Genomic DNA, 24652 nt, shown 5'->3' on the forward strand with positions numbered 1-24652 from the left:
CCTCTGTCCTGAGGCCTTTTCCAGCTCTGACATCCTCTGTCCTGAGGCTTTTTCCAGCTCTGACATGCCCTGTTCTGAGGCCTTTTCCAGCTCTGACATTCCCTGTGCTAAGGCCCTCCCATCTCTGACATCCCCTGTCCTGAGGCCTCTCCTAACTGATCTTTGCTGCTGCATTTAAGATTTTACTGGCTCTTGACTACTCCAAGGTTCTGAGGGCCTGCCTGTCTTTTACCCTAACTTGAGGGCTTGAGTCTTCGTTGGTGTAGGACCTGGAATCTAGGAAGTTTGGCCTCCCCATTGCTTCTTAGCCAAGGGATAAGACAGCTGTCTGTTGCTTCCTGTGGATGATGGACCAAGAAGACAGTCAGTAGCAAGCTCTCCTGTTTTAATACACAGATTTTAATTAACCAAGGGGAGGGGGGGAAACCCCAACTATAAGAGGCTGAGTAGATTCTTCCTTTCCCTGCCCCCCTTTACTCATCTGGAAAGGAGAGGGCCTGTACCATCTGCTCAAATGTATACTTTTCAAAGGAAGGAAAATGGTACAACATAAATGTGGCCTGATGGGAACACTGTCCCAGGCTGCAGGAGCCCTGAACACGTCCCAGCTCCATCACTCACTGGCGCTCTCCCTGAGGCCAGTCGCTTCTCTGCCTGGGTTTCAGGAGAGCAGAGGGAGGGCTTCCTGCAGCTTAGGTTGGTGGGTTCAGCTCATGGCTCCCAGCTATCTTTCTCTGCCCTCCTGTCTCCTCCTTAATTACAGCTCCAAGAGTAACTCTACACCCTGTACCCCCTTCCCCCAATGCCCCTGCCTCCTCCCTCCAGGATTCTCTCATTACAGTAGAGTTATTTCTAGCCAAGTGAAGCTGCAGATTGCCATGTTTGACACCATGTTTGATCCTGCCTGGTTAAGTGAACTCCTCTTATCTAACTTTAGCAGCATGGCTCCATTAAAGCACCCCCCTTTCCACTCCTCGGGCCACCTTCGTTTCTTCTAGAAGTAGCAAGAGTCCTGACCTGGGAGGAGAAGACCTGGGTTCTAGTTCTGTCTCTTGTCCTTATTAGTGATGTGACCCTGGACAAGTCCCTTACCCTCCCTGGGTCTCAGTTTTCTCCTCAGTAAATTTAGGGGCCTGAAGTAGATGGCTTATGAGCCCCCTTCCTCCTCTACCTCTGAGATCCTACGTGTGACCCTTCCCTCCCAGGCCTCAGTTTCCCTCCACATTTGGTGGCATGGACAGCAAGTCTGCTGCCTCCCCCTCCCCTCTGTATCTCAGGGACCCCTAGTCGTGGCCATTCTGGCAGCCTCTGACCTGACTTTGTTTCTCTCAGGGGGAGGACATCCTGGACCGGAGCTCAGAGCTGATCTACACTGGGGAGATGTCTTGGATATACCAGCCGTACGGGCGCAACCAGCAGAGGGTCTTCTTCCTCTTTGACCACCAGCTGGTCCTCTGTAAAAAGGTAACCCAGCTCCGGGAAGCTCCTTCTCCTGCCTCCCTGGCGGCACAGAGCTCGGTGAGAGGGCTGGGCACTGTGGGGGGGGGGGGGGAGGGGAAGAAGGGAGGGGGGAGGGGGGCACCCAAGCCCTAGCCTCCCTTGCTACAGCTTAGCATGGGTCTCCACACCCTTCTTGGTTCACAGCACAGGGGTAAGAACTGCAGAAACGGCAAAGGGGAGGGCCAGGGCCAGTGAAGGCCGGAGTCCAGCCAGGCCAGCTTGGAGAAGCCTTGTCTTGGAGGCCCCAACCTCCTTTTTCTTCTCACTGTGTAGTACCTCTTTTTTCCTACCCAGAAGCCTTTGTTCTCTCCCTGATCTCCTTCCTTATCCAAATAGGCAGTGACCCCACTCAAGGCCTCATTTTCTTCATCTGGATAAGACTGGTCTCTGTAAAATCCCTTCCTGCTCTAAGCCCTGTGATTCCTTGTCCATTTCCTTCTCTGGGCCTTAGTTAACATCTTGTGATTAGTCTTAGTCTTGTGAGTTCAAATGAAGGGACTGGAGTAGATCTTTTCTCACGTTCCTTTGAGCCTAGACATACCATAAGCATCAAGCTCTGTTTCCTTTGGCCCTTTCCAGCAGGTGCTTATTAGTGTTTTAATCCTGAGCCTTTTCCAGGGAATGAGAAAACTTCAGCCTTTGATGGAGGGGCTTGAACATCACTGAATGAGTGGGGGAAGGAATTTGTGTGTCATGGGGGCCTCTGAAAGGATTCCATGTAGGCAGTGTCCTAATCTGGCTATGGTAAGACCAACTCTCGCCCAAGTGACTAGTAAGATAACTTTGGAAAGGTGGCTAAGAGACCCAGGGCAGCTACCTTAGATATCCTGAGCACTTAGAGCCAGAGCTGGAAGGAAATTTCAGAGGCTAACCCCCTCAAGGTACAGAGAAGAAAATAGAGGCCCAGGGAAGGGAAGGGACTTGTCCAAAGTCACACAGAGCATCAGATCTAGAGCTGGTAGGGCCCTCAGAGGCCATTGAGTCCAAACCCCTCATTTTACTGAGGAGGAAACTGAGGCCCAGGAAAAGCACTGGCTTATCTCAGGAACTCTTCAAGCCACAGCTGAGTGACTGGTTTACTGAAGATATCATAGAGGGTTCCCCTGCTTTGGGACAGTCTAGATCAGATGTCCTTTGAGGGCCCCTCTCATACTGAGATTCCCTTCCAAATTCTGGAGCACATTTCCTTGCTTCTGTCCATGGTAGGTGGTCGTTTTTGGATCAGAAATTTTATTCTAGGCTCTGTTCTCAGGCTTGCAGGAGAAAAACATTGTGGAGGCTTAGAAAAGGCCTAGGCAGTCTCTGGTTTGGAGGGCTTTTTACCTCCATCCCACCTAGTCCTTCTACCCACTCCCTGAGACACCACATAAAATGTTTGACTAGAAAATCCCTGAGTCATAAAGCTGTCATTCTGACACTATCATTTTTTCTAGCTTATCCCATAAATCCCACATCTGTTTTTTAAGCTCTCTGTTCTGTGTGTGTGTGTGCCCATATGTATGCAGTGGATGTGGTGGATGAGAGTGTGTGCATATGTTTCATCGAGCCTAGAATCAAGTAGCATTAGCATTTAAAGGACATGTCCTGAGCAAATGAGTTGACTCTTTCCAAAAGATATACTGATCTCTTGTTTTTACATCACCTCCATTTTGGAATCTATCCCCACCATCCACTTCCTTACCCAGCCATCCATGCTTTGAAAACAAAAGATTCCAAAGAAAGAGAAGGTACCCAACGAGCCCAACCATGTGTCCTACCTTGGCAAGGAATGGTGGAGGGAATCATGGACCTTCTCTGCTCAGGACCCAGCTTCATCATCATGATTCCACAGCGTTCAGTTTTGGCTGCTGTTCTCCTGTACTTTGTTGTACTCATTGCCTATCTAGTTTACTGTTTCTTCAAACTTCACTCTTCATCAGTTTAAGCCGCATCTCTGATGGGCTGACTCTTGACTCAGTCTGGAGCTGAGCCTGCGTGGGAGAAGGGCTGTGGATCTGTAACTGAGATGGTCACCAGCTCACCTTCTGCCTAGCTCTGCTCCCAGCACCCCACCAAGCTCCAGTTAGCCCACAGCAGGACCAAGTGGAGCAGTCTGCTTCCGAAGTCTTCATCCTCTCTCACCACTGGAGTTACCACAGAAACAAGCTAGGAAGAATAGCCAAAGTCTTGCTTCTCTCTAGTTTGGTTTTGCTTTCTCTGAATTCATTCACCCATCACTGATTTCAACAAACTTCAGCATGGATCAATGGAGGTAGTCACTTCCTTTTCTGATCTTCAGTATCCACTTTTGTAAAATATACAGATTGGACCAGATGACCTTTCAGATCCCTTCCATTTCTAATTATCTGTGAGTATGACTTTCTGAGACAGCACTGGAAGAGCCAAGCCCAAAGAAACAGAGTCAAGTCTTCAGCTGGTCTGGGCCCACAACAAAGAAGTCAGCTGGAGGCCAGAATGGAGCCATGTGAGATGGATCTAAAGAAGCCCAGCGTCACAGCTGCCCAGTGAGCTAAACCCAGGTGAATGTTGAGGAGAATAGAAGCACTCATAAATCACCAGATGCAGGAGAATCTGGGAATGGAGGTAAAGCCTACTTCTCACAAGAAGCCTCTCCCTGTTGCAACAGGAATTGGTGACTGTCTTCCCAGGGAAAGCCCAACTAGGGGCTTCCCCTACTGCTGCAGATGGGTTCAGCTAGTAGAGCTTGACATGAAGGCCATATCTGATAGTTAACATTTTCACCATGGGACTACAGACAAGGATTTCCATTTCAAGTCTACAGTAGACCCCTTTCTGCTCAGCAGCCAAGGACTAAGCTACATCTGTCCACAATGGCAAGAGGTGATCAGACAAGACTCGGGCATCCACAAACTGGACCTTTGGACTTTGCCTTATCTTTCAGGTGATCTACCAGTAGAAGCCAGAAGTCCAAATGACCTTTGCTTCAGGTTTCATGAGTCTTTGATGGGCTGGCCTATCTTCTCTATTTTGAATAGAGATGGAAGACATGGGTAAAGGAGAATTGGACAAAGGAAATGGATGGAGGAAGTGAAGGGGATACAGACTCAAACGATAACAATCTCCTTCCTAGGGCCCTTGGAACATAGAACACAAAATGTCAGAGCTAGGAAGGCCCTTAGAAGAGAGAATGTCAGAACTGGAGGGGCCTTAGAACGCAGAACATCAGAGCTGAGAGGACGTTAGAACATGATATACCTGAGCTGGGAAGGGCCTTAGAACACAGAACGTCAGAGCTGAGAGGGGACTTGGAACAGGGAATGTCAGAGGTGAGATCAGCTTAGGAAAGAGAATGTCAGGGCTGGGAGGGGACTTAGAACAAATAAGGTCAGAGCTGGAAGGACCTTAGAACATAGTATACTTAAGCTGGAGGGGGCCTTAGAACACAGAATGTCAGAGCTGAGAGGGGCCTTAGAACAGGGAATGGCAGAACTGGGAGGGGCTTTAGAACCCAGAATATCAGTGCTGGGAGAGGACTTCAAACAAGAGATGTCAGAACTGGGAAGCTCCTTAGAACAAGGGATATCAGAACTGGGAGGGGCCTTAGAATACTGTATGCCTGAGTTTTGATGGGCCTTAGAACACAGAATGTTAAAGCTGGAAGAAGCCTTAAAGGTCATCTAGTTTAAATCCCTCGTTTTACAGAGGGGAAGACAGATTCCTAAAGAGGGAACCACTCCCTCCCCGAAGGCCACACAGCTAGCTCACAACAGAGCCTAGACTAGAACTCAGGGCTCCTGGGTTCTAGTCTCTAACCCTCCTCTCTTAGTGCTTCCTCTGCAACATCAGAGGGTGCCTCACATATCATGGGGGCCCTGGAGGCAATAGTTTGAGACTTCCTTGTTAGCTCTCTCCCTTCCCCACATATGCTCCACTCCTTTCCACTTCTCCAACTCACATTCTTTTTCCTTCTTCCCATGGCCCATGCCCTTGGTCTACCAGTGGTACTGCTTAATCCCACTGGGGGCCCTCAGGGCTGAAGAGGTGGCTGAGCCCTGGGCTAGATCAGATCAGCAGGTCTCTCTTGCATGCTGATTAGACATGGGGTGCTGGGAGGCCCATGCTTGGCCCGGCTCCCTTACCAGCCATTCAGGCCGACCTTGCCACAGTAGTGACCCTTCTGTGGCTTAATGGTACTTGGCAGAAGCCAATCTCTAGGGCTGACTGGCCCTCCATGGCTGTGCCTGGTTGGCCATGGGATGCTGGTATCAACCTCTCCCTTGCTCTAGTGGGCTCCTCCCCTGAGGACTATACCAAAGCTGTTTGACCATGAATGTCAGGCTGGTTGTTGGTAATAACTCCATCACTTCAACCCCCAGCTTATTAGGCACCACCAATCATGTGCTCAGTGCTTGAGGATATAGAGAGGGAATAAGGCACAGTTCCTGCCTTCGAGGAGCCTACAGCTTTTAATAAGAGAATAGGACCTGTATCCAAATAGATATATGCTTAAGCATAGAGTGAACAAAAATACAGTAGTGGGTCCAGGCCAAATGGGACGAGGCATTTGAGGAAAAGGACCAGTTTCATTTTGGGGTGAGGGAGGTAGAGTTCTGGGAAGACATCATGAGGTGGGTAGCACCTGAGTCAGAACTGAGTGGAAGGGAGGTGCTTTATCAGGTTGGGGAATGAGAGTCTAGTATGAGCATGGGAAGTGACCAGAGCAGCAGTGAACAGGTAGCAGATTCTGTAAATGGGGAATTGAGAGGAGACCAGCTGGGTTGGGAGCTAGTAGGAGATTAGGCTAGATGGGCAGATGTGACCCAGCCTCATGAAGTGGGAAAAATGGGATATCCAACCTATCCCTTTTTTCTTTGTCCTGAGAAATGGGTCCATGCTTAAATATAAGTTGTCGAAAAAAATCTAATCTATCAGCAGACATTCATTAAAACACCTACTGTGTGCCAGGTACCATACTAAGGGTTCCAAAGACAAAAATAGGGCCTTCCCTGCCCTCAGAGAACTTACAGTCTAATGGAAATTCATTATAATCCATTATAAGATGCCCCATTTTCAATCATTAGCAACAACAATAATAGTAATATACATGATGGGTAACTCTCTAAGACTATAAGTTGGAGAGCTAATTTCCAATCCACATTGGCAGAGGGAGTTTCCTCACTGAAAATTCCTTAAACTTTAAATCACAAACCTAGCCCAGAAAATAGTCTTTAGAAAAAATAATGAATGGCAGCTGGCCCGTGAATGAATGAAATGCATTACCCTGTGCCAAGGATTGTCTCTAGAGGTTTCAGCACTCTGCATCCACTGACTCCTTCCATGCTCATTTTCTAGATGAAAAGAAAGGCTAGGAGAAGGGACAGGAAATAGCTTGGCCAAAGTTGCATAGTCCAGAACGTAGGGAACCTGACCTAGAAGGCATCTCTCAAGCCTGCCACATTCTTTCTTGACTTCTGCTTGGATTTATGACATTCATGGAGAGGTACTCCCACGGGGAAGATGCCCAGATACAAGAGTCGGAGTCTCTGTTTGAAGACAGGACATACACACACAGGCAAAGAGAGCAGGTCAAGTCAAAGGACTTGACAGGCCCAGACACCAAGTGCTGTAGGACCTTAGTGCATAGAGGATGTCCTGTGGGCTAGAGTGACCAGGGAGGGTTTTCTGGAGGCCCTGCAAATTGAATTGAGACCTGAACACCAGTCAGGATTAGAAGAGGGAAGGCATTGCAGGTAGAACAGAGTGTGAGCAAAGGCTTGGGGGAGAGAAAGCACCCATTTTGTTCTTGGCAAAATTGCAAATAATATTTTGAGATGCAGTGGGCCTTCAGGATTCTCTAGTTCCTGTAATTGTAATAAATATTACAAATAGGGACACTGAAGCCACTGTGCCCTAAAAGATTCGTTTAGAGTCATTTTTTACACATTGGAGGTGGTTGGAGCAGGAGCTCAAGCAAATTCCTGCTTTTTACTTCACCATATTGGTTCCGTCCCTGCTGTGCCCTAAAAGACTAGATAGCAGAGAGGAAACAGGCCAGGAATTGGAGGCAAAGGAAGTGAGTTCAAATCCTGATTCTCCCTCTTAAGACTCATAGGACTTAGGTTTGCTAGACTTGTTTCTCTTACCAATTTTTAACATTATAAAGATGCTGATGATAGAAATTATTTATCTGGATATAAACACCATATTCCATGAGCTGGATGGGGGATGGGGATTATTTGCAGCCCAAGTTCAGAAAACAGGAGGTACCTGAGCCAGGACTCAGCAAAGATGTTTTAAAGGCACCCCCTCCACACCCGCCATAGTTGTGTTGTCTAGACAGTGTTTTCCTAGCTCAGTGCAGGGTGGATCGTGAGGACAGAAGGCAAAGCTTTGATGGAGTTGGGCAATTGAACATCCGTCTCTTTCCTCTTATCTTTCAGACCTGTGTCTCTGCTATGGAAGGAGATTAGATTAGTCTGACAGGAGCCCTTCTCTTCTCCTCTCTGCTCCTCCCCCCTTACATGCACACAGTACACACACGGGTGTGCACACACACATACACACATGCATACATGCATGCACACGTGCACACACACACGCAGTTCAGATGATAATTGTAGGGATGCTGATTGGACCCTTCATCCTAGAACAGACCCATTAGCTTGCACAGAGGTCATGCGTGACTCAAAGAGTCCTCAAACTTCTGTGACCTTAGTGAAGTCCCGTGCCCTCTCTGGGTCTCAGTGAAAGAGGAATTACAGCATATGTTCTACCTACCTCTGGAGACTGGGCTTGCTGCTAAATTTGATAGAAATGCCAGCTACTCTTATGAATTAATGACCACACATAAAGAAGTAAGGATTCCAGCCTGGGGCCAAGTGCCCCACCCTGCCAGGCCCATTGTAAGCCAGAATGTGCCATCCAAGAATGGGCTGTTCCCCTCAGGAGACCCCAGTGGCCCTGGCTCACAGCAGCTCTTCCAGTGCCCCTTTGCAGCTCCTGAGGCTCCTTTGGAGAACTGACCTCTTCCCATTCTACAGGCCTAATGCTTTGGGTGCCAAAGTCTCCCACCAGCCTGTGTGCTGCTTAGGTTATTTATAGCTGTGCTCAGAGAGGAACGTGGCCGCTGCCGCCATGGTGGCAACAAAAAGACAAGATCAGTTTTTTTCCAGAGCATTTCATCCGCACCTGGGGTTCAGGAGTTGACCCAGCTATGCCAGGGCCCAGCCCTCCCAGACAGCCCAGAGGAGCCTAACTTTCCTGGAGGGTGGAAGGAATCAATCCCCACATCCCAGCCCTGTCCCCGGTCAGGAGGGCAAGGCCACTGCAAGCAACAGATGAGGTCTGAGTGACATGTGCCAGGGTCAGTGGAATAGGAAGGTTGGAACCATGCTGTCAGACATTAATCAAAATGAATGAGCTTTTCAGACACCACCCACTTTGACTGGAGATCATAGAAAGCTGGAGTGGAGTGGGAGTTGGCTGTGGCTCAGGACTGACCAGTAGAAGAAGCCTCTTGAGATGGGTGGGAATGGGGTTTCCAGATCTCAGACTACTGAGGAAAGTGGGTGCCGCCCCCAGGAAGGTGACCCCACTGAGTCAGGGAGAGACGGGGGAGTCAGAGCAGGGATGGAAGCCACATGATGGGAGGAGCAGCTGAAGAAACTAGGGCTGTTTATCCCAGAGAGGAGGAGAGAGGGGGAGAGAAACATGAAAGCTGTCTTCAGATATTTCAAGAAGGGCTTTCATTTAGAAGAGGAAGAACTAGAAGCAGTTGAGGGGGTGGGTACTTGCAGAGGTAGGTTTCAGCTCAATATAGAGAGAAATTTCTGAATAAAGTAGATTTAGGCTGTTTCATGAGGCAGTGAGTTCTTCATTCTTGATTGTATGGCCACTTGTTGGCCATACAATGGCCAATGTTGTTGAGGATATTCTAAGAGGGGATCCTTGGTCACCTGCCCCATGGCATGCCTCCCCCCACCCTTCCAGGTCCCTTGCAGCATAGAGATACTATACATGAATTAGGGAGACAAAATGTCCATATTATTTGCAAGAAGACTTCATCTTTATCTTACGACCTGTTCCTGGTTATCTCATCATCTCATCCATTCCTTTGTCTCCAAGCAGACCTACCCATAATTCTCTGGGACGAGTAGGGCATCTGCCCTTGTCTTCCCAAACCGTGCCCAAGTAACTCTAGTGTTTTCATGACCCAGTAGAAGCTGAGCCTCTGTCTGAGTAGTTTAAAGATCTCCACCGAATTCCCCACACACAATTCAACAGTCCTTTGAGTTGCCTGGCTGGCCAGGCATTGACCAAATCCCTCTAGTGAAATAGGTCCTTAGGATATTGACAAGTTCACCATGTAGGGTAGGCAATAAGTCATTGAGCTTTAGGCCAAATAAATCATGTCTGCTTCCTACCCCCCCAAACAGAGGCCAGCCAGTGGAGTGGCAAGGGAGACCTGTCCTGCCTTTGCCACACACTGGCAGTGTGACTTTGGACTAGTCACTTTTCCCCTTTGCACCTCGGGGTCCCTATCTGGAAAACAAGAGGATTGGGCTAGATGACCTCCCAAGACCCCTTCCAGCTTTGATATTCTGTCATCTCCTTTTATCAGTGTACAAAGGATTGACCTTTTTATGTGTTTGTTTTGTTTTGTTTGTTTGTTTTTTACCAGCTAGCCTCAGGCAAGTGCCTATTTATAAGTGTGTACCTGCTATGCTGCGTACATGAAGATGACGCTGCTGACCTGCCATCAGTAGGGCATACACACGTTTTGGGTTCCAGTAGCAGAGCCATTCACTGTCCCCAGTGCCTCCTCCCCCACCCACCCAAGCAACCTTGCTTTATAGCTTTGCCATATATACATAAGCCCTCTAGGAGGTTGGCAGGCAGAAAGGTAGGCTTAGACAAGATTAGCCTTCCCACAGAGGAGAGAACTCAAGTCCTTAGCCATTGGGACACGCAATAGGCCTGGGATCCTAAATGAGGGTTCGAGTACTGGCTTCCACATTTACTGGCTGTATGATCTGGAACAACTGACTTGTCCTCAGTTTTCTCCTCTGTGAAATGGTAAAAATAGAGAATGTTTCTCTAGTACTTGAAGGTTTGTAGAACACCATACAAATATCATCTCATTTGGTCTTCACAACTACCCCAGGAGATAGGTGCTATTATCATCTCCATTTTCAAGATGTGGAAACTGAGGCAGACAGAGGCAAAATTACTTGCCCAGGGTCACCTAGCTAGTAAGTATCTGGGGCCATCAGGTCTTCCTGACGTCAGGCTCAGCACTTTGTTTTCCCAATAATTGCCTTAGTATGAGAAAAGCACTTTGTAGACCCAAGATTTAAGAGAGTGGGAGTTGTCATGATACTGCAGGCCCCCTCACGTTAAGGGACTTGCCCAAAGACACATGGATGGTAAGTTACTGAATATGGACTTGAACCTAGGCCTTTTCACTCCAGGTCTGTCACTCTTTCCCCTGTATCCCCATGACTTCTTGGTGACATGCATGCCTAGGCCGAGGGACTCACTTCTCTGTCAGGGAACTCTATTTTACCTTGGAAGCAGTGGCTCAGCCAGGACCAAGCTTGCTCTTCAGCCTCATTAGCCCACCTCTCCAGCCCATTGGACCAATGAGGCCAGACCCACTTGACATACTTCCCAGGTGTATTCCTAAAAGAAGCCAGTGGTAGAAGGTTCCCTGCGTGCCTGCAATATGCAACTGCCCCTTTCCCCCCAACAGAAATCCCTTTCTTCCTTTGCCTCTAGGACCTGATTCGGAGAGACATCCTTTACTACAAGGGCCGCATCGACATGGATAAGTATGAGGTGGTTGACATTGAAGACGGACGTGATGATGACTTCAACGTCAGCATGAAAAATGCCTTCAAGCTGCATAACAAGGACACCGAGGAGGTCCATTTATTCTTTGCCAAGAAACTGGAGGAGAAGCTTCGCTGGCTCCGGGCTTTCAGAGAAGAGAGGAAGATGGTACAAGAAGATGAAAAAATTGGTAAGAAACCCTGAAACTCAGAGAGGCCAACCAAGAGTAAGGCTCTGGGGGTGGCTAGGTGGTGCAGTGAATAGAGCACTGGCCCTGGAGTCAGGAGGACCTGAGTTCAAATCCAGCCTCAGATACTTAACCCTTACTAGCTTTGTGACCTTGGGCAAGTCACTAAACCCCAATTGCCCTGCCTTCTGCCTGTAAAAAAGAAAAGCAAAAAAAAAAGGTAGGGCTCTGGTCAGCAAGAGGTCATGGAATCTAGGCTTAAAATCGTCTTAGGCATATTTTCCAGCGGGGGCATACTCTCCTGCAAAGTACATGAGGGGGAAAAAAGAGTGCATGGACAGTTACAAGGTATGAGTCAGCAGAGACCTTGGTCAGATTCCTCCCCTGACATTCACAAACTGGGTGGCTTTGGGCAACTTTTGTCTGAGCCTCAGTTTCTTAATCTATCAAATAGTCAATAACGCTTGCACTTCAACAATGTTGTGAGAAAAGCCCTTTAGAAACCTTTTAAATGGGGCTTTGCTATTAGATCCTATCCTGGCTCTGGCTTTGTTGAGAAGTCCATTCAGACTTAGCGGTTTCTGTGAAAGGAATCGTGGCCATGGTGATGAGGACCTGGCTTCTATCCAACTCAACCCCCACTTTGCTAGGGAGCCTTATCTAATCGTCCATGCCCTCCCTCCTTAACAACTATATTGAAGTGTCTGGCATTTATTATGTACATACTTAGATATGTAGATTGGTATCTATGCATACATGTATAGATAGACAGAGCGACAGACAGACAGATAGATAGACAGACAGACAGACAGACAGGTAGGTAAATGGATAGATGGATAGACAGGTAAATAGACAGACAGACAGGTAGATAGACAGACAGACAGATAGATAGACAGACAGATAAATGGGAATGGGGGGTAGCCTGATGTAACGAATGGAGAAATGGCTTCTGAGTCAGGAATGCCTGGTTTCAAGTCCTACCTCAGATGATACTTTTGGGCTATGTGACCTGGGCAAAGCACCTGACCTTTCTGGGTCCTGGGCAGCTCCCTAGACTCTTAAGTTGCAGAACAGGCACCAGTGAACACTGGTAGACGGAGTTCCCTAGTCCCATCCCATCTCCCGTCCTTGGAAATATTCTGGTTTTTAGCCCTTCTTGGTCCTTCCATCTCAGCACTTGGCACTGTGGTGACATAACATCATCTGTATTTTCTTCTTCACTGTCCCTCCTTTAGACAGCTGAGAGAAGTTCTTGGGGGCCCCATTAGAATATACCAAATTACTACTATTTTTCCATTCTTCGAATTGTGCTTAGAATCTCATTCTCTCGTCACACAGCTGAAAGGGAGCCTCTTAAAAGCAGTTGATTATAGGATTTTTAATGTTCACAATGGCTGCCACACTGAAAACCTGATCTCCTAGTTGCAGGCTGGATCAATAATGTAGCAATTATCAGTTAGTTTTTATTCAGTGACTGCCAACACATGGCGTGTCCCTGGATACTCCATCCAGACAGTTAAATGCACCTCATCCCAAACCCTCTGGCCACTTCTAGTCCAACACAGGCCTCCTGCAGAGGTGTCATTGACCATCCTTTTGGAACATTCAGTTTGCAAATGCAGTAGTCGGGACTCAGCATTTTCCTCCAAGGATGCTTTACCTGTTTCTGAATATACTTCTCCAAAATGGTGCTTGAGTGTCTCAGTGGTTGGCTCTGAATCACAGAGAGACAGCTATTTCACATGAATTTTCTCTGGCTTTAGAAAATGTCTAACTCCTGTTTCAACAAATAAACATAGCAAAGTTGAATTCCAATAGAACAAGCTTTATAAAGAAACAAGCATACAGGTAGAAATTGGTGCCTTTCTTACTGACCGAATTGTTAGTAATCACAGCTTAGTTCAATCCTGGTCTTACCTGAACTCTGAGAACACTCGTGATTCCAAGCCTTTGTGCCAACTTGGCACTGAAATGCCTCTGGTTGCTTTTGTCAGTGGCTGACTGCTGGAGTTAATGAAAAAGGCCAGCTTTAGTTTGCTTTTCTAATACTCCAGACAAGCTTGCCAACTTCTCTCCTTTCATATGCGGGAAGGAATACAAAGAAAGCCAGCCACAGGTTGATTCGGCTGAGAGCAGACAATTTCCCAAGACTGGTCTCCACCAATCCAAGGATTTTCCACTTCACTATGGGGAGGAAAGGTATTTCAGGCAGCATTAGTAGTTTGCTAAGTACTCTACCTTTTAGGGTCTCCCTCTGATAGAAAAAGAGAAGACAAAGTGCTGCCTACCAGGAGGCCCCATGTCACTCAAACGACCTGGCACGCTGCTTTGGCCAAAGGGGCCATCCATCCCCTCAGGTGTCAAGGAGCTTTTTCTGAGAACACATTGCCCATTGTCAAGCCCAGCCTTAGCTTGGTAGTGTCTTCCTGACATGGCCTCAGAGGGCCTCAGATGCCTTCCACATCACTCGGAGGAGGCTGGGCAACAGGATTTGCAAAGAACCCATTGACAGAAGGTTTTTGGTTTTTATGGTGACTTTAATTGCTTCTAACAGCCAGACAAGGCAGAAGTTGGGCCAAAAGGAGCAGCCTTGCATCAGGTTTGTGAGGAAGGTTGGGAAGGCTTCCATTTCATAGCTAAAGTGCTGTGCAGGCCTCAACCCCATCCCTGACACCAAAAGGAAAGTAGGTCATCCTTGGGGGAGGAAGGAGACATGTTTGGAGGGTGGCCTTCTTGGCTTCTTGCTCTGTTGCCAGTGGCTCAGGGCACTTGAATCACCACAGGCAACTTGTGTGTTTCCTCTGTTGCAGGCTTTGAAATTTCTGAGAACCAGAAAAGGCAGGCTGCCATGACTGTCAGGAAAGTCAGTAAGCAAAAAGGTAAGACCTTCTTTGGTCCAAGCTTAAAAAATGGGTCAGCAGCAGCACTAGGGTCTTCCTGTCTTGTCTATATTAAGAGAGTCAGCCACTTGGTGTATGCCCTTGTAACAGAGGTTTAAAAAGAAAGAGAATGAAATAGTTAAAAACAAACCTGGTACATCTACTGAATCTGAGAGGACAGGCACTGGTTCACACCAGTAGCCCCCACCGCTGTGAAGAGAGGAGGGCGCCTCATACCCTCAAGTCCTCTCCAAGGGTAAGCTTGTCTAGTATGGTCACAGAGCATTCAGGGTTTGCACTGCTTGTTATCGCTCATTCTTTCTTTTTTTTTGTTCTGCCCACTTCCCCCAGTGCTTCTCTGAATTCTTCATGTTAGTCATTTCTTATAATGCCGTAAGATTCCATTACATTCTTGTCACACGCTTTGTTTAGCCCGTCCCCAATCGATGGGCATACACTTTTATTCCAGTCCTTTGCTATCACCAAAAAAAGCATTGCTAGGAATATTTTGGTGTACATAAGGCCTTTCTTTTGTATCCTTAGCTTCCTTGGGGTATGTTATGCCTAGCGATGTTCTCTCTGGAGCAGAGTATGGACAGATAAATGTATTTTTTAAAAAACAAAAAAAAAGCAACCTCCTTGTAAAGTCATTCAAACTTACATTTGCTCAGACTGTTAAACGTTGCTTAGCACAGTGCTGGCTACATTTTAGGCACGAATACATGTTTATTGATTGATTGAACCAACATTACTCCAGTTAGGGCAGGAGGAAAGAGACCCTCCTTTCTGTACCCAGCTTGACCACTGATGGGATCACTGTCAAGTTTCCCAAGACTGTGTGACTCCCAGCTTCATCACTACTTTCCTTCCCTTCTGTTCCCATCTGATCTCCCTTTCTTGGCATGCTTGCCATACAAAAAGGCTCTTATTCCAAGAATCTAGGATGCCAACAACCATGGAAAAAAGCCCTGAATTATTCCCAAGTCCCCTTGATTGAGGGAGATAAATGCCTATGAGTAGCCAATTTCTGATTAAGCTGTTGTATTTACTGTTTATCCTTAGCATTGTCATCCTCCTACCAAGTCCTCTGGCAGAGCCATCAGCCCCTCCTAGCTCCCTCTCCAATACTAAGAGGTTTGACTAGATATGAAAATGAACACTGGACTTTGGTGTCAGAAAACCTGGACTCAGATGCAGGCTTTGTCAGTAGCCATGTGACTGTGGACAAGTCACTGCCCTGCTCTTAACCTCTATTCCTCATCTATAAAGTAAGCATGAATAATATAGTATTCCTCTATTCTAGTTGCTACGTCACTCCCTAACTCGTACTGTCTCCCACAAATATACAGTGCCAGTGGGAAGAGTAGACATATACCCAGAGCATATTAGTAGTGATGTGGCCAAGACAGGCTACGCCTCTGGCATTGCAGAGTGATGATGTCCTTTCTCTACTCACAGTATCCTTGCTCTGCTTCCTGATAGGTTCACTGTCTGATGGGCAGTTTGCTCAGATGAGCTCTCTGGGCCTACTTCTTTCCACAGCTCAGTTCAGCTCCCAGCTGCCAGCAATAATTCTCTCTTAAATCCATAGCTGGCTCTCTTCTCTGCTTCCAAGTGTCCCACTCCTTGTAGCCACTTCCGCTGACTTACCATATCCAACAAGGGAGAAGGAGAGAAATGCAATGTGGTATAGGTGCAGTTCTACTCCACAAGGAGACTTCCTGTCTTGACTGTGCCGTGATTGCTCTCAAGGCTGGCAAACTTACTTTTTAATGATCACCAGTGACATGGCTAATCTTCAGCTAGCCAATGGCCCCCATCAGGGAACCTTCTTCATACTTTGTTTAGGAAATGTGAGCAAGTAGACATGCCTTTGGACCTGCCCCATTCTGGGATGGGACGCCCCACTGGTGAAAGTGGGGAGATGGAAATCAATTGGTCAGGCATCAACTGCCCCATCTCCCTCCCTCTGTAATACTTAGACCATATAATGTAATGAACAGCAAGTCAGGAAGATCCTGGGTTCGGGTCTTGCCTTTGAACCATCCTAGTTGTATGACTGGGGGCCCCGGACAGCTCTCTAAGACTCAGAGTTACAGGCTTGTTACCAGTCTGCATTGGTTTCTTTGCTGTGAGTTTCTTAGACCAATGAAATATCAGCACCTTTTCCCTCCCCCCACATACACACACAGTGATAATAACACTTACATTTTCTACCTTGTCAGTGATTGTGAGGAAAATTCTGTGACTGGAAGGTATTCAAGAAATGTGTTCAGTCAGCTCCCATTTTTGAAGCACCTACAATGTACCAGGCACTAAGTTAAGTGCTGGGGATACAAAAAAAGGCCAAAAGCAGGCTCCCTGCTCTGTGCTGTGCTGGGTGGTGGAGGGGGAGATGGGAGTGCTGAAGGACATGCAAGTTTTTTAGATCAGACCCCTATCCCCACAGTAAAGAAATATCTGGGATAATTGCAAGATAAAGACAGGACAATAAACTACTGTCATAACAGTTGACAACAGGGTCCGTGTTTGATCCATTCTGGTTGGTTATGCCATGGGCCCTTGAAGCCTCTACAAATACAGCCCAAATTCTGGCAGGTTCTGCCATGTTGGGAGAGTCTCGTCTATGGTCCTAGTAACAGACTATGTTTACTTCTCAGGGTAGCCTAGATATGGATGAAGAGAAGCATCCATTTCAGAAGTCAGCACATGTGTAGCAGGAGTTGAGACGTTCAGAGACCTTGGGACCAAACCTTGGTCATACTGGCTGTATGACCTTAGATAAATGCCTTACCGTCTCTGAGTCCTAGCTTCCTTGTGTGTAAATGAAGAGATGGATTCCATGATATCTATGACATGATACCCAATGTATCTATGACTCTGTGAGTAGTGAAAAGAGCCCAGATTCCAGCCCTCCCTGCTCTCCAGTCATGGTGACTTATTCTTCCCTGTGAGACCTTGGACCTTCTCTGGGGTGAGGAGATGATTGGATTCCATCATCCAACAGGTCCCTTCCCTTTCTTGTGTTCTTCTCTGTCACTTCTAGCTTTGATCTGCTATGATGCTTTCCCTAACACAGTCTGGCTCCCAACCTCATTGTTTGATGGAAGCCGCCCTCCAAAGTTACCAGTGACCTCTTAATTGCTGAGTCCAGGAGCCTTTTCTTGACCTTTCTTGACCTCTTCAAGGTATCTGACATTGTTGACCAACCTCTCTCCCCTCCTGAATATTGTCTTCTCTCAGGGTTTGTTTTCATGACATTGCACTCTTTCGGATTTTCTTGTGATTTGTCTACTCACTCCTCACTTTCTTTTGAGGGATCCCTGTGTCTGTCTTTCTCTCTCCCCTCACCCTGCTCCTATAGGTTTGGTTAACACCTCTATACACAGGGTGGCCCTAAAGTCTGGACACATAGGAAATCTCATTAACTGTGCATATTTTCAAGAAATGAAATGAATGAAATTTTCAACACCATTTTATTTAATTAGCATACATTTTAGCCATGACAATTTCATATGAAATAAAAGCTTTCACTAGCTATTGGGGACTATTTTCCATATTAATGAGATTAATTTAATTAATTAGTGAGATTTCCTATGTGTCTCCTATGTCTTCCTATGGAATCTCATTTATGCTAATTAAATAAAATGTTGAAATTTTCATTCATTTCATTTCTTGAAAATATACATAGTGAATGAGATTTCCTATGTGTCCAGACTTTAGGGACACCCTTTAGATAACTCTGATCTATTATATCTAGCCCTAGTCTTTGAGCTCTGAGCCCTGATTTCCAGTCCTGAGTCACCAACTCCCTACTGGACATTTCCAAATGTAATTCCATAGACATGTCATTATCTATTCCCCCAAACCCATCCCTTCTCCTATTTTCTCTGTTTCTGTAGAGGGCACCACCAGCTTTCCATGTCATTCAAGGTTCATAACCCCAAAGTTATCCTTGACTCTTGGAACTCCCTCTTCTTTCCCTCACACCCAGTATCCATTAAATTGTCAAGTCATGTCAATTCTACCTTGAAACATTTCTCATATATGACCCCCTTCTCTCTACTTACAAATCTACTACCCTACTTTAGACTCTCATGACCTAGTTGGTCTCCCTGCCTCAAGTCTCTCCCCACTCCAGTCTGTCTCACACACACTGCCAAAGTGATATTCTCAAAGCCCTTAATCTTGACCAAGATACTCCCCTGCTCAAAAACCCCAGTGATTCCTTATTACCCCCTTAGAATCTCTTATTTCCTTCAAAATCAGCTCAAACGTCATCTCTTACAAGAGGACTTGGTATTAAGTTATAAAACAGAAAAATGGATCAGTTTACCTTAGTAGAGAAGCACGTAAAAGAAGAAATTGAAATCAGTTGGCCAGTGTTTGATAAACCTAAAATACAAAGTACCCTGCAAAGGACTCCCTTTTTAAACAAGAACTGCTGGAAAAACTGGAAAGTAATTTGGCAAAAGTTCGATTTAGATCAGCATCTTGCACCATATACTACAATAAGCTCCAAATGGATATGGGACCTGAATATAAAGGACACACCATTAAAAAAAAAAAGTAGAAAAGAACAAAATCAGATAACTTTCCTAACAGTAGCTGGGGTTGGAGTAGGGAATGAGGAAGAATTCTTAACCAAACAAGGGACCGAGATAAGCATAAAGGATTAATAGACTTTTGTGGCTACCGAAAATTGAAAAGCTTTTGCATGAATAAAATCAATAAAGACTAAGAAGAGAAGTGGTTTAGTGGGGAAAATGCTTTGCATCAGTCATATCTGATAAAAGTCTGATATGTACAATATGCAGGGAATTGACATAGAACACCAAGAGCCATTTCCTAAAAGATAAGGAGTTGAAAGATATGAATAATTTTCAAAGGAAGGTTTGCAAACCATAAATGACCCCAAGAAAATATGCTCCATATCACGCCTAGGAAAAGAAACACAAATTCAAACAATTCTGAGAGTTTACTTTACTCTATGCCAATTGGTAAAGATAAACAAAAGATAGGGTCAGTCAGTGCTGGAGGGATCTGAGTAAATAGGTGCACTGATGGGCTCTTAAGTGGTGCTATGAAGTAGTCTGACCATTCTGATTTTCAGTTTTGAATGAGGAAAGAAAAGTGATTGAACTCTCCATAACCTTTGACCTTGCAACCCCACTACTAGGTTCATAATTAAGGAAGTCTTTGTGGTAAAACAACAGTTGGTGCCCATCAGTTGTGGAATAGCTACAAAAGCTTGTAGGGTGTGTATATGATAAAATATTATTGTACAGTCTGGAATGATGAATGTGAGGAATTCAGAGAAACATGGAAAATTTTGCATGAACTGATGCAGAGAGAAATAATCAGAACCAAGAGAACAATATACACAATGGCTGCCAAAATGCCAAGTAAAAGAAAACTGAAGTCTGAGTAATGGATGTTCTGTTATAGTAGGTTATTGAGTGTGTCATAATAGGGATTTCTTTGGCATATAGGTTAGATTAGATGGACATTGAGATTTTATGATTCTCTGCTTTTGTAATGGACAGACCAGTTAACGTCCTGGAGAAAAGAGTGAAGCCTTACCTCCCTCCCAACAGAGAGGTGGGGAATTACTTGGGCAGACATTATCAGACAGGGTGACAAGGTCTCTATGTTGGATGGAAAACCACTCAATGGTTTTTCTTTTTCACAAGGGAGAGTAGAAGGTTCAGTAGTAGGGATGAGAAATGACTGTGATGTAAGATATCAATAATATGTGTGTGTGTGTGTATGTGTATGAGGCAGCTCAGTGGTACAGTGGATAGAACACTGGACCTGGAGTCAGAAAGACCTGTGTTCAGATTCGACCTCAGATGCTTTCTAGATGTGTGACCGTGGGCAAGTCACTTCACCTCTGTTTGTCTTAATCCACTGCAGAAGGAGATGGTAAACCACTCCAGTATCTTTGCCAAGAAAACCTCATGAACAGTATTGACATTATATGGTCCATGGGATCACGAAGAATTGAACACAGCTGAACAACAACAAAACACACACACACAACTAGGAATGTTACAGCTAAAAGGAATCTTAAAGGCTTTCTGAGCTGAAAGGGGAACCAGTTCGTCTATTACATAACCAACAGGTGATCACTTGACCTCTACTTGAAGTATTCCAATGTGGGATAACCCACTACCTTTCAAGCTATTCATTCCACTTTTAGGTAGTTTAATATTGAAAAGGTTTTCCCTCCCCAGTAGATAAATGGTCAAAGGATATGAACAGCTTTCTGATGAAGAAATCAAAACAATTTGTAGTCATAGGAGCAAATTCTCTAAATCATTATTGATTAAAGAAACTCAAATTAAAAGAACCGTGGGGGTATCATTTTGCACCTATCCGACTGGTTAAAATGATAGAAAGGGAAAGTGACAAATGTTGGAGGGCATATGGAAAAATTGGAACACTAATATTACTGTTGGTGGATCTGTGAACTAATCCAACCGTTTTAGGGAGTAATCTGGAATTATGCCCAAAGAGTTATAAAACTGTGTATACCCTTTGACCCAACAATGCCTCTATTAGGTCTGTTTCCCAAAATGATCAGGGAAAAAGGAAAAGAAACCATATGTTCTAAAATGTTTATAGCAATTCTCTTTGTGGTAGCAAAAAAAAAAGGAAATTGAGGGGATGCCCATCAAGTGGGGAATTGCTAAACAAGTTGTGGTATATGATCGTGATAGAATAAGAAATGAAGACCTAGATGATTGTAGAAAAGTATGGAAAGACTTACATGAACTAAGGAAAAGTGAAATGAGCAGGACCAGGAGATCATTGTATATAGTAACAGCAGTATTGTTTTAAGAACAGCTTTGAGAGACCAAGTCATTTTGACTATTATAAATACCCAAATTAATGATAAAGGATGTATGAAGGAGGGTGCTATCTGCATTCAGAGAAAGAACTGATAAATAGAAGTGTGTATAGTATGGATTTACACACACACACACACATATTTGTATCTGATAGTAGTCATCTCTAGAGCAGAGGGGGGTGGGGAGGGAAGGGGAAAAAAGAAAATTACATAATAACTTTATTATATATGGAAAAGGAAAAGCAAGTTGTACATAATGGATTTGCAATTTCATGTGCAAGCCTTTTTTTCTATTCACTTTGTTATGGAAATGCTTGTTTTATTTCTTAAGTTTATATTAAAAAATAATATTTAGTTAATTAATTAAAAAAAAAAAAGGTTTTCCCTTACGTTAAGCCTCAACTGACTGCATGAATCTCCCACTCATCGCTCCTGGCTGTGTTCTTTGGTGCCAAGTAGAACAAGTCTTAACCCTTCCACCTCCCATCCTTTCAGATAATTGAACATAGCTATCAGGTTCCCATTGAATCTTCTCTTCTCCAGGTTAAACCTTTCCCATGTTTTTAGCCAGTCTTCATGTGGCAAAAGCCCAAGGCCTTTTGCCATCCTGATTGCCCTACTGTGTCTAATTCCAGGGTTTTTTTTTTCCTTCTAGAAACACAGGACCCAGAATTGATCAGTTTTCCATAACTGGTCAGATACACAGTCAATTGAGTAGATCAGGATTATCACCTCCCTTGATCTGTACCCAACTGCATTAGCTTTTTTGACTGCCGTATCACACCATTGATTCATTAAGCTTGCAGTCCACTAAAATCCCCAGGTCTTTTTCAGATAAAGTATTATCTAGCCTTATTTCCCCTATCTTGTGCTTGTGATGTTGATATTTCAAACTGAACTGTGAGACTATATTTATCCCTGTTTAATTTTACCTCATTACGTTCTAGCTTGTCAGGTTTCTTTTGCATCCAACATGTTGGCTCTCCCTCCCGGCTCTGTCCTATCTGCAAATCTTATCAGACTGCCATCCATCCCTTTATCTAAGTCTTTGGGAAAAATGTCACAGAGAATAGAGCCAAGGATAAGTCCCATTAGAGAGACCTTACTTCAGGTTAACATCAGACCATTAATGATTCATCTTTGGATCAGCCATTGACCAAGTTCCAAGTCCACTCGAGTGTACCTAGCCCTAATCCAGGAGTGGGGAACCTGTGGCCTGGAGGCTACCTGTGGCCTTCTAGGTTCTTGGGTGCAGTTTTTTGCTTCATCCAAGTTTGACAGAATAAATCCTTTTATTAAGGGGATTTGTTCTGTGAAGTTTGGAAAGGGTTTCACTTGAGGACCTAGAGGGCCACACATGACCTGCAGTCCACAGGGTCCCCACCCCTGCCCTAATCTCTTCCTTTTTCATAATAAATTTCATCAAATGTTCTGATAAACTCTAAACAAATGTCTACCAGAATTTCCCTGATCTATCTTATCATAAAAGGAAATTGTCTGACATGGGCTATTCTTCAAGATGCCTTGCTACCTCTTTGTGATCGTTCCTTTTCACAATGCCCCCCCCTCCAGTTTTACAGGGAAGGAAACTGAGACTCAGAGGAAGTGACTTGCCCAGGTTATACAAGATCCAGTGACACTGACCTCTTGGCTGGTCCAGGAACAGCACCCACCATTTTCTCTGGCTGTCCCCCAAGCCTGGAATGCTCTCCCTCCTCTGCTCTGCCTACTGACTTCCCTAGCTTCCTTTAAGTCCCAACTGAAATCCCATCCTCTACAGGAAGCCTTCCCCAACCCCTCTGCATTCTAGTGCCTTCCCCTTTTTGAATGATCTCCTCTTTATCCTGTATAGAGCTTGTTTTGTATATATCTGCTTTTTGCACGTTGTCTAAGCTCCTTAAGGGCAAGGCCTGGCTTTTGCCTTTTTTATATCCCCAGTGCTTGGCTTAGTAGTAGGTAATTAATAAATGTTTATTGACTGGTTGATAAATCCTAGTTCTTAAGCTGGAAAAGACTTCAGAAAAAAATTGCTCCAACACTCATTTTATAGAGGGGGACATAGGTCTGGAGAGAGGAAGTGACTTGCCCAGTGTTACTTGCAGCATTTGAACCCAGACCTTCTGATTATAAGCCATGCATTTTCACTCCTCTGCCATGGTACTTTTCTTGACCATCACCACTTGGACAAAGTACCTGGAGGAAATACAGTCTACTACACAGAGTCCCTGCCTAAGAATAGCTGGCCAACTTGGGTTAAGGCCTGGCCATTTCATGAACTCATTGTATGTCCTGTCTCCTCTCTGGGTCTCAGTTTTCTTACCTGAAAATAAACTTTTCCTCCATAGGGCAGGGAGGGGAGAAGTATTTATGTAATACTTACTGTATGCCAGGCACTTTGCTACCCTAAGATGACAAAGATTTGAGATGAGAAGCTGTACTACTCACTTAGCTGTGTGATCGAGGCCAAGTCACTTTTCTCCTGGCCTTACTTTACTCTTCTGTAAAATGAGTGTGCATCTGGATGGTCTCTCGGTGCCCTTCCCCATTCTGACATTTTACAGACCTCAACTAATTAAGTCGAGTGTCCAGTCGAATCATCAGTACTGCCCTGTGATCTTCCAAGGAGCTGTCCACTGTCGACAGAAGAAAAGCAGAGGAGCTTTGTACAGGCTTCCCGATTGAAGTGAATTGCTGTTCTCCCCTCCCCTTTTTTTCTCCTCCGTCTAGGTGCCAACTACTCCCGGGCTGTCCCTCCAGCTTACCCGCCACCCCAGGACCCAGTGAGTCAGGGACAGTATTTGGTGACAGACGGCATCACTCAGTCCCAGGTCTTTGAATTCTCGGAGCCCAAGAGAAGCCAGTCGCCCTTCTGGCAAAACTTCAGCAGGTTAACTCCCTTTAAAAAATAGCGTCCAGTGGGCAACGTCAGATTTTAAAAATAAATAAAATTATATTTCTAGATGGACTTTTTTTCGGAGAAGCACTGTTGCTATTAATATTTACATGCATATATATATACACACACCCCCCCTGCGTATGTATATATGGAGAGAGAGAGAGAGAGAGAGATAGAGAGAGAGAGAGAGAGAGAGAGAGAGAGAGAGAGAGAGAGAGATATGTACTGAAGGACCAAAAATGAGTTTTCCCATGTTTTGGGAAACAAGAAAACCTGTTACTAGATAGGAAGATGTACCAATGATTTCTAACCATGTGATCCTACCTTGCCTTTTTCTGTTCTCTCACTCTCCTCCTTTAATTAAAAAAAAAAAAAACAAAGAAACAAAACAAAACAAACAAAAAAAAAAACAACCTTGCCTTTTCTCGTGTCCCCCAAATGACTTTCTGGTTACTCTGTGGTTGATTCACTGATCTGTCTTTTACAATCATGAATGTCGTTGTGTTTTGATTTTTTTTTTATAGACATAAATGATGATGATTTTC

At 45.1% G+C, this 24652-nt stretch overlaps 1 protein-coding gene across 11 annotated transcripts in view; it reads left to right on the forward strand.

Annotated features, from left to right (window-relative positions):
- Positions 1 to 24176, forward strand: part of ARHGEF9 (Cdc42 guanine nucleotide exchange factor 9) — a 270712-nt gene extending 246536 nt beyond the window's left edge. For 10 of the 11 annotated variants that reach the window (XM_069108283.1, XM_069108284.1, XM_069108281.1 and 7 more), the window contains 4 exons: positions 1333 to 1518; positions 11239 to 11482; positions 14290 to 14358; positions 23939 to 24176. In XM_069108283.1, coding sequence (XP_068964384.1) covers positions 1333 to 1518; positions 11239 to 11482; positions 14290 to 14358; positions 23939 to 24120 — 681 coding nt within the window. In that variant the 3' untranslated portion in view covers positions 24121 to 24176. The remainder of the gene's footprint in view (positions 1 to 1332; positions 1519 to 11238; positions 11483 to 14289; positions 14359 to 23938) is intronic. The other variant, XM_069108282.1, reaches the window with a different exon arrangement.
- Positions 24177 to 24652: the final 476 nt, after the last annotated feature.

Source organism: Petaurus breviceps, unplaced genomic scaffold (assembly GCF_028583685.1).
Source record: "Petaurus breviceps papuanus isolate PSGF00001 unplaced genomic scaffold, PetGlider_PUasm1.0 90339, whole genome shotgun sequence".
Lineage (NCBI taxonomy): Eukaryota > Metazoa > Chordata > Mammalia > Diprotodontia > Petauridae > Petaurus > Petaurus breviceps.